Source organism: Malurus melanocephalus, unplaced genomic scaffold (assembly GCF_030028575.1).
Source record: "Malurus melanocephalus ecotype Western Australia unplaced genomic scaffold, MMel_1.1 scaffold_250, whole genome shotgun sequence".
NCBI classification, from domain to species: Eukaryota; Metazoa; Chordata; class Aves; order Passeriformes; family Maluridae; genus Malurus; species Malurus melanocephalus.
The window spans coordinates 504,704-514,864 of NW_026623482.1; the positions used below are offsets into that span (position 1 = coordinate 504,704).

General features: G+C 61.2%; 1 protein-coding gene across 1 annotated transcript; it reads right to left on the reverse strand.

The window, feature by feature from the left end:
- Nucleotides 1-1,327: 1,327 nt before the first annotated feature.
- On the reverse strand, nt 1,328-9,294 carry ARX (aristaless related homeobox). The gene is made up of 5 exons (XM_057375482.1): nt 9,102-9,294; nt 7,284-8,004; nt 5,977-6,022; nt 3,699-4,027; nt 1,328-2,701 (listed from the first exon to the last, which is right to left on the reverse strand). The coding sequence occupies exons 1-5, from the start codon at nt 9,292-9,294 to the stop codon at nt 2,461-2,463; spliced, it is 1,530 nt and encodes a 509-aa protein (XP_057231465.1). The 3' UTR covers nt 1,328-2,460.
- Nucleotides 9,295-10,161: the final 867 nt, after the last annotated feature.

A 10,161-nucleotide genomic window follows, 5' to 3' on the forward strand; every position in this document is an offset into this window, starting at 1 on the left:
TAGGATTGCTTGGCAGCAGTATAGATCCTAATAAGGGACCAGAGTAATAACCCCCTGGATTAACAAAATTGCTGCTTGCAGAAGTATGATTCGGGCTTTTACGAAGATTTCAGCAGAATGAATAAAAATGACTGAATGACATTTCTTAATGCCTAATGGCTTGATAATGATTCCCTTTTCTTTAAGGCAAAAATGTATATTTCAGTCTGCACTGTTAATAACGTCCAGGGAACAAGCCTTATTTTTCCCATAAATTTTTTTTCTTTCGCGCCTATGGTGAGTGTTTAGAACTCAAAAATAGGGCTGGGGGCGGGCGGGGTTGGGGCTGTGGGATGTGAAATGCCGTGGGTGGRGGCGGGTGCTGCGGGGAAGGGTCGCTCCGGGCTCCCACGCTCCAGCGGCGCTTCCCGGCCGGCGGCTCCCGGAGCCCCCTCGGTGTGTTCATGGGCTCTTCTCCGGCCCCGGCCCGCCGCTTTGGAGCGCTGCCGCGATGAAATCACCCCCAAAAAGTGCCCCACGCCCGCTGCCCTCGGGGGCCGGGGCTTGGTCGGGCGGGACCAGGACTGATCGCGGCCGGGGGCTTCCCGTATTTCGGCCCCTGATTCGTGAAACAGGCAGACGGGAGCGCTGCGTCCAAAAAAAAAAATTTAAAAAAAAATAGGGGAAAATTAAGGAAAAAAAGAGGAGGAAAGAAAAGACAAGGAAAAAAAACACCCGGGGGGTAGTAAAGAAAGAGGGAAGAAAAGGAAGTTCACCCCGAGGAGAATGAAGAGGCTGGCGCAGAGAAAGTTTTGTGATCCCAAAGGTGCGGAGACAGACAAGCGCTCCCCAAAATTTCTGTTTTTCTCTGCCGTCCCCGACTTTCGGCAGCGGCGGAGCTCTGGGGCTGCCCCGTTTCCCCSTGGCGAGGGCCGGGGGTGCGTGGGGCGGCTTCCCGCGGTGTGTTCCCGGAGAACACCCGGGCTGTGGAGCTGGGGGGACACGCCGCGGTACCCGCGACAGGGTGCGGGCAGGTCCGGCCGTGGCTGCCCCACCGGACCCCGCGATCCGCAAATCCCCTCGCAAACGGGGCTGCCGGCACCTCGCTTCTCCCCCCGCCCGAGGGACCCCGGCCCACCCCACACCCCCTGAGGTTGGCGGGGCTCAGCCCCGGCCGCCCCCGGCCCCGGGCACCCGCAGTGCGGCGCAGGTGGCTCCGCAGCCCCCGCAAGGACCGGGATTTTTGCTTTTTCTTTTGTCCCTTTCTTTTTTGTTTCTTTTTTTTTTTTTTTTTTTTTTTTTTTTTTTTTTTTTTTTTTTTTTTTTTTTTTTTTTTTTTTTTTTTTTTTTCTGAACGTGGCACTTCTCCACCGGATAGCAAGGAAAAGTGTTAACAATAACGACATTACACAAAAAAGTACTGTACCATCGCCTCTTGAGGGTTTCAGAAACCTCTACAGTTAATAAGTTAAATAAAGAGTTTGTACATAAATATTTGTCTAGGAACCCTATTATATCTACAACACAGTAAGAATCTACAGAATGACAAACTTTTACAACACTACACTGAGTGCAATTGTTTTATAACATTTCAAATATACAAAGCTCTGTTCTTTTTTATAACAATGGTATGTACAGAATCAATAATCACAGTTTAGTGACTTAAACAGTCCATATTCTAGCAGTGTATTTCCCTTTGGTTTGATATAAAAACCTTGGTTGGTGTAGTGATAAAGAATATAACAAGAAAAAGATATACCCTTTCCCCTAAGTGCACTGGTTATCTTACAGCATCAAATTTACTTTCAGTCTGCACTGGCAGCATCCTTGGTTAGCATATGCAGCTCGTTGCAACATGTAAAATAGTTCTCCAGCGCTTCTAACAGACCAACTTAACATCCTAGGATGTTTTTTTAAGATGTGGGTAGCTTTCCCCCCTCTCTTAGCGTCTCTATTGTTTTGTTTTTTTTCTCTTTCTTAATTACAATTCTATTTATTTTTTTTTCTTGCCAGATAAACAGAAGGAAAAATATTTAGTGTACGAAACGCTAATATATAGTAACTTTTATTAGGGCTTTCTATTTTTCTTTTTTTTTTTTCTTTTTCCTTTTTTTGTTTTACTTTCCCCCACCTCAACTTTCAGAGAGGAAATGGACACATTGTACATTTAAGAAACGTACCAGCCAAGGAGTTGCTTATTCAGGAGGTTTTAAGTGTCGTTTCACTCGTGTGAGGGCTGATGCGAGAGACACTCGCTTTCTCCAAGCTCCTAACTTGAGGACCTACTACAATCTCAGCTGCTGGTCCTCTTTTTTTTAAAAAAAAAATCATAATTATTTTTCCCCCCGTTTGGTCTTGATTCATACTATCTGAGGTGACCTTTATTGATTTGCGTATTTACTCTCCTCTTTTCTCCCTCTTTTTTTCTCTTCCCCCTTAAAAAAACAACCTAACCCGCACCCCGCGGACGGCAGCCGTGCCTTAGCACACCTCTTTCCCCGTGCTGTTGCCGGGGAGGATGTTGAGCTGGGTGAGCTGGGCGGCGTGTTCCTTGGCCTTCAGCCGCAGGGCGGCGATGCTGGATGCCCGCCGGTCGGCGGCGGCGCTGGCCGGATCCCCCAGCCCCGCCGAGCCCACCGCGCCCTCGGCGGCTGGAGCCGGCTGCCGCAGCAAAGCCGCGGCGCTGGAGGCGCTGCCCAGGGGGGACATGGTGGAAAAGAGCCTGCAAAGGGAAGCAGAGACGGCCGTCACCGCCGCGCCGGGGACCGCCGGCTCCGCACGGCCCCGATCGCCCCCTTCCCGCCCAGCGCGGACGCGAGGGGACAGAGACCCGCTGGAAATACCCGACTTATTTTTAAAAATAAGACTTTTTCGGGGAATAAAAAAGAAAAAAAACGAGGAAAAATCGCTAAGGCTGGTCCTCCCCGCCTTGCCACAGTCAGGGCGGCGGGGGGAACTCGCTGAYCCCGGGCAGGCAGCGCTCGCTCCCTCCGTTACCCGCTCCTGTCCGCCCTCCGCCCGCCCCGGCCCCGCGAGCAGCGCTGCCGGAGCCTCCCGGCGCTTCCCGCACCTCGGACTCTCCCGGAGGAGGGCGAGGACGGAGCGCAGCTCGTCCCGAAACGAAGCYGTGGAAGCTGCTCAGCCCCACTCATGCCCGAGGCTGAAAGTCTGTCCGTGACGGACCCCCCGCGGCCGSAGCGGCGCACAGCGCCCGGCATGTCACGGCCAAATACCAGAAACCGCCGSCCCGAGCAAAGCTGAGGTCACGCGTGCACGTAGCGCAGCCCACGCACGGGTTTAATTTCTGCGTGGGAGCACCGCTTTCTTTCCGCGGGCCGGTCCCTCAGGGCCGTGCCCCGTCCCTTCCCCTCAGGGCCCGCCCGAGTTCCCGCCGCGGCCCGGCCGCCCCCACGGGGAACCCGCGGCCGCGCGGGGGGCTGGCGTGGGAGCCGCCCCCGCCCAATCAGCGGCCGCGGCGGGAGCACGTGACCCGCGCGGCGCCCAATCGGCGGCGGCCGCGAGGCGCTCCAAGTTCGAACGCCGGGACGGCCGCGCGCGGCGGGTCCTGCGTGGGGCCGCGCTCCTTCCGCGCGCCATTCCCGCCTCACAGACCCCCGTGCCTCACAGCTCCGCGCCTCAGAACCCCCGCCTCAGAACCCCCCGCCTCAGAACCCCCCGCCTCAGAACCCCGCTGCCGGTCACGCGTGGGCGGGCGGTACCTGCCGAAGGCGGGGCTGATGAAGGCGGGGTGGCGGAACACGGCCGCGCCCAGGAAGGTGCCGAGGCCGAGCGGGGTCCCGCCGGGGGGCAGCGCCGCGGAGCCGGGGGGCGGCGGCGGCAGGCTGGGGAAGGCGGCGGCCGCGGCGGCGGCGGCGGTCCAGGCGGAGTCTAGAGCTGGGTGATGAGGAGGGAAAGGACTAGCATCAAGGTATGGACTGAGGGGGTGAGTTGCTGACAGGGGACCAGGGAAAGGCAAACCTGGGGGGTGTGTCTGAGCCCCAGCCTTTTCCCTCTTCCGCCACTTAGCCCTACGGTTCTGGAACCATACCTGAAAGCCAAAAGAAAAACCGGTTTTAATACGCCTGCCCGCGCCCTCGGAGGGGCGAGCCCCGCAAGGAGCCCCGCACCGGCCCGACGGCGAGCGCTCCTCCGCCGCCCCCGAAGCGGGATCACCCCGAAAGGAGACGGCCACGTGTGCCGGTGCCGCGCTGAGCCCGCGGCTGTGCCGACCCACGCCGGGGGCCGACACGGGGCTTTCGGTGACACCCGCGGCCCTGGCGCAGGCCCTGGCCCCCGGAGGGGCGCAGTAGTTCCACACCCCCGCACACGTTCGCGGCAGGTCGGCGGTGCGGACAGCTGCCGGCACGGGAGGCGGCTCCCGCAGCGCTTTCGCTGCGCTGGAACASCGGCAATACGCTTTCCCAGGGGAGCTATACGGGAATTATTCCGCACTCACACCCACACCGCGACTTCTTTTTCGTTAAAGGGCATATTTACAAATTATATCGTTTGGRGATTGTGGACTTTTTTTTTCCTTCAGATTTAAAGAGAGGAAAAAAAACCCCATAATTTCAATGACGTCTGAAACGAAGAAATTATTTGTGAGGCAACCAAAGCAGCAAATATATATTTCAAGGCTGCCCTTTTAAGATCTCTTTTATTAAAGTTAGTTAGGATGCCCTGGTCCTGCCGTCCTTTCTCTTTTACCCCTCCCACAATGCAAAAATCGTGAAATAAAAAAACTTAAAACAGGAAAGAGGTAGAAGAAAATAAACCACATTTCAAAGGAAAATAAATTATTCCATTAATAACCAAGTGTGAGGCCATCACACGCACCTAAGGACAGAGACTGTGAGAGACAGATGTTTGTAAATCTTTTGGGGCTGATGTGGGCAGTTTTTTCCCGTTATGCTCGGCTTCATAAGCTCAGCATGAGACACTTCTTTCTGGGAAGGCAGAAAGGCAGCAGCGCTGCGGGTCTCTCTGTACAGTTGTTCAGCGGGAATTGATCTCCACGCACGCCTATCTGGGTACCCACGACGAACAGGCTTTGTGTTCRTGGGGAAGGCAACAGCCTGGCACGGAGGGAGCGTCTCTCCCCGCTAAAACTCAATTAGCAAGCTGTCCTCGCTACAATTCCCCCTTATTGAATTAATAAGTCTGAGTACACCCAAAGGTAAACGAAGGGACTCTCATAATTCATATTCACTTAATTACATCTTCTGCCATGAATAGAGGAGAGAGAAAGGGGGTGTCTTTCTTTTAAAAAAGTTATTTAACTTTCCCACGACTTGTTCCCCTGAGCTGAAAATACTGATTTGCTGTCACATCTCTGTTTGACAATGGAGAAATGTGTCAACAGAAAGGAGGGGACAAATCTCATCATTAGCCCCTCTAATGCAAGAAGCTGTTGTGTATTAAATGAGCCATATGGAATTTATTATGCTTTATCAGCGCCCGATTTTAACTGTAAAGTGATTTGCTCAGCTTCAAACCCAGAGACATCTGTTTTCTGTTGGCAATCAGGGCATCCCAATGTTTATCGTCTCTTTGGTTATGAGACACGGGTTGGGAAATGCACTCTGGTATGGGGCGGCAAACACCTTTAATAGCATTGCACTCACTCACTATTAGATCAATGCAGGCTTATTGCTATCAAAAATGGGAAATCAAATAGCATTAGCCAGCTCCTTGTGCAGGCRGAGAGGAAATCAAACAACATTTCGCCTTCAAATGGCCCTGTTTGTTCTAGCACTAAGTGGGCTTTTATGAAGCCCGATTGGAGATTTGATGGCAGCCAAATACCCGACTTGCGGCCGAGCGGGTTTCTAACAACCGAAGCCCCGTGGGAGCCCTGAATTTTAATCACACAGGGATTCTCCAGCCGATAACTCGGCCCTGGCGGGGCCGGGGGCTCCGCCGAGGAGGGCCGGGGCCACCCTTACCCCGAGCGCCGCCGAGGGACGCGCCGGTCCCGGTCCCGCCGCTGCCACTCACCTGCACTCGGGCTTCGGTCAGATCGAGCCTCATGGCCAGCTCCTCCCTGGGGGAGACACACACGCCGCCGTCAGCCCGGGGCACCTCGAGTCGCCCGCGCCCGAAATCCYGGTGCCCGAGGCGAGCGGGGCCGCGCCGCGGGCGGACAGCGCCTGTCACCGCCCTCGGCCCGGCTCCGGGCCGCCCAAATGGGCGCCTCTCGGAACTCGGGTTTTGGCATCCCCTCCCCARCGCTCCCCAGATTCGGCCGGTCCCAGCCGCAGCTGCCGTGTAAGGGACGGCAGCCGGGCAGCTCCACACGGAGATTCGCATTGCCACATTTAAAACAAATCGGAAAATACTAAAGGCACTGCAAAATCGCTCATCAGCTCTGTGTCCCCGAGGGGAGCATTCCCAGTATAATCGGGACCCTGCCGCGGCCGGAGCCCCGCACCCTCCGCGCGTGAAAAGCCCTGGAGCAAAAACCAAAGCCGTAAAAAGACAACGAAAAAAGCGCSGTATGTTAATACACAGCCCGGGCAGCCTCTCCCGGGGCCGGGGCCAGGCGGCGCCCCGAGGTGAGCCCCGCGGATAATGCGCAGCTCCGAGGGCCAGGGAGAAAAAACGCCTCCGTGAAYATTCCTGTTCCAACAGTCCCCCCCGCTCCCCGGGCAAAACAAACGAGAAACCGGGAGGGTTTTCGCGATCGTAAAGTCTGACTTGGGAAACTCGACCCCMCTATGGCCTTAAGGCGGGAGGGGGGAGCTGCAGTTTTCGGTCATCGCGGGGAGAGGGCTGGTGGCTCTGCCTCTCTTCCTGCCTGCGCTTCCCGCAGAGGAGCCACTGTCCAGGCCCGCCACCGCCGAGCTCCCATTTTCAACGGSAAAATGCCCCCGAAAGTGCGGACAGAGCCAGGCTGGGCCCCACCGGGTTCCTTGGGGGCAGCTCTGGGCAGCGAGAGGCCCCGACGTGCCGGGCCGGTATTTTTAGGCAGCGGCTCTTTGATCTCTGCTCCTGCCGGGGCTTCCCCGGGCCGGGCTCCAGCCCACGAGGAGCGCGTAACCGATCCCGGGGCGGCCGCGGTGAGAGGAGGGGTGGGCAGCGGGTAAAAATAGCCCCCGGCGGCGGCCTTCAGGCGGGCCTGTGCGGGCTCTGCCAACCCTGGGTCCCCCCAGACCCGGCCCTGTTCCCCGTTTCCTCCCAGCCCGCGGGTGCCCGAGGCAAGATTCACCGCCGGGGGCGGTTTGGAGGAGCGGGGGCAGCACACTGCGGCCCCGTCCCGTCCCCCCGCAGCTCGCTCACTCCGCGCTCGGCCGGGGCGCCGGTACCTGGTGAAGACGTCGGGGTAGTGGGTTTTCTGGAAGGCCCTCTCCAGCTCCTCCAGCTGGTAGCTAGTGAAGGTGGTACGGTAGCGGCGCTGCTTCCTCTTGAGCAGCCCCTCCTCGGAGTCGCTGCCGGCCGAGAGGCAGACGCTCTCCTCGCCGTCCTTGCCCTCGSCGTCCTCGGGGTGCAGCAGCAGCTCCTCCTTGGGGGACAGATCCCCGCCCTCCGCCCCGGGGGCCGCGGCGGCGCCCCGGCGGGCATCTTTCAGCAGCCCCCCGCCGTCTTCGCCCAGCAGCTCCTCCTCCTCGTCGTCCTCCAGCTCTTCTTCCTCCTCGTCCTCCTCCTCCTCCAGCATCTCTTCGTCCTCTTCCTCCTCTTCCTCCTCGGCGGCCGGCGCGGCAGGGCCCGGCCGTTCCTCGACGTGCGCGGCGGGGCTGCCCAGTTCGTCCCGGGCGGGCGGCGGCGCCACGAAGGGMGCGTTTTCGCGGTAGCTTTTGCTGCGGCTGATGCTGACCTGGGGCGCCTGGCTGATCTTCAGCGTGTCCCACGGGGCGGCGGCGGGCACGGGCCCCGCGCCCCCCTCCGGTCGCCCCTCCGGCCGGTCCCCCCGCGGCCCCGCCGCCCGCGGCGGCAGCAGCCGGCCCCCGCCCGGCCCGTAGAGCCGGCGCAGTTTGGGGGGAAGGTGCAGCTCGGCCGGCTCGAAGGGGGGGCTGCCCTTAGGGGACCCTGAATCATGAAAGTGGCGTAGACGGCCGCAGCAGTCGGACGGAGCGGGCAGGCGTGGCGGGGAGAAGGGTGCGGAGGAAAGAAAGAAAGAGAGGAGAGACACGGTCAGTAGGATTTGCGCGAAGAGCCCAGGGCAAGAGCCCAGTCCCGCAGCTATTCTTCGTGCACAATTTTCCACCCCATACCTAGACAAGTCCCCCTGCCCCGTCCCTCAGGCCAGCCCCTGCCCACGCCGCTGCTCCCGGCCTGGGAAGAAATTCCTGCCGGCCGCTGGAGCCCGGCCAGGCGCCCCGCTCAGGTCCGGGACAGGCTGCGGAGGCTCGGACGGCCCCGGGCCTGCGCCGGCCCCTCTGCAACAGCGGTCAGGGCCGGACCCCATCCCACATGGCGGGGCAGCGCTGGTCCCACTGCACCCGCCCGGCGGCCCGGGATTCCTCCGCTGGCTTTTTTTTTTTTGTTTTGTTCCCTCCTCCTATCCTCTTTCCCCCTTCCCCAAGTCTGATTTTGGTTTTGGAGGAAAGAATCCCGCCCGCCGGTGTACGCCGGGAAAAGCGGGAGCGAGGCCGCCCATGGGAGCTGCCCAGCCGAGCTCCCCGCGGCTCCGGAGGGGGCTGCTCCCAACTTGGGCCGGGGGCGGCGGCTGCTGGCGCCCCGTTATCACCGCCCCGGCTGCTGCCGGGCGCGGCCCCAGCTCTGTCGCCGAGACCCGTTACAGGTTTAATGCGAACGGGAGAGGCTTTCCCAACGCAAATCACAGCTCKCACGGATTTATTTTAGCTTAAAAAAATTACAACTATATCGAAAGAAAGAGCAGCCTAAAGCTCCGGTACCCGATCCCTAGGGAATGAATTGTGATGAATTCCGGGCACGGCTCCGGCCGCGCTTCCTGGCAGCACAGCAGCAGCTAACGAGCACGGTAACGGGATAACGGCGGCCGCAGCTCCGAGGCGGCGCCCGGCCGTGCGGTGCGGGCGGGGAGCGGGGCCGGGGCCGGGGCCGAGCCGCGGACTGTGCAGGGAAGGGGGGGACACACAGCCGGCCCTGCCCGACGCCGGGGAGAAGGGACGGGACGTGCGGGATAGGACGGCGGGGCTTACCTTGCGCGGCCTTGTCGGTGTCGGGGCGGGCGGCGATGGCGGGCAGGGTGGGCGCGGTACCGAGCAGCCGCACCTTGCAGGGGCTCCGCCGGCCCAGGATGCTGTCGATGCAGTAGGAGGACAGCAAAGTTGGCGATTTACTTTTGCACTCGGGGTGCTCGGCGCAGCTCTCCTCCGGGTAGGGGCCGCTCATGGCGGCGGCGGCGGCGGGGCCGAGCCGTGGGGCCGGGGCGGGAGCGGCGGCGCGGACGCCCCCGCGGCGCTGCCCGGTGCCGCCGGGACGCCCGTCACGGGGGGAGTGAGCGGCGGCCGCGGCGCTCTTGAGTCCCCTCGGCTCCACGTGCGGGCAGCCGCCCCCTGATTGGCTCCCGCCGGAGGCCGGGCGGCCGCCGACAGACGGCGCCCGGCAAAGCCCGGCTCGGACCGCCCCGGATCGGCGCCCGCCCCGAGTCGCCGCGCTGCCCCCCCGCCCCGCCCCGCCCCTCCCGCCGCGCTCCGCCTCCGCTCCGTGGGGGCGGCAGCCGGCGGGGACCCGCTCGGGGGAGCCGTCGGGGGCGGCCGGGATGGGCGGCGGAGCAGCCCCCGTGGCACGCCTTGCCCCGTCCCCACCCCCCAGCCCCGACGGCGGCCCGCTCCCCGCCCGCCCCTTCCCTCACCCCCGGCGATTCCCGAGCGGGATGGCGTGGGCGGTGCCGGGGGATCCGCGCCGTGTTTTCCCCAGGACAGCTCGTGCCCGCCCGCCCGGCGCGGTGCTGAACAGGGCCGCGCTCTCCGCGCTCGCCGCCGGTGTTTGAAACGCCGGCTCCGCGCTCGGGGCTCCGTGACAGCACCTGGGCAGCGCCGGCGGGAGACGGGGAGAACTTCTCCCGGGCAGTCAGGGCATGGCGAGCATCCCGGGGCGGTGCTGGCCGGCAGCTCCCTCCCTGCCCCGACAGCCTCCGCCTTTCTCCGTACACACATCTGCCCTCCGCCGGCGTTTTCCACGCCGCTTCGGGGCCGGAAGACCTCTGGCAGTTTTCTGTGCTCCCTCTTTTTCTTTCCCTGTTGGGCGGTCACAAGC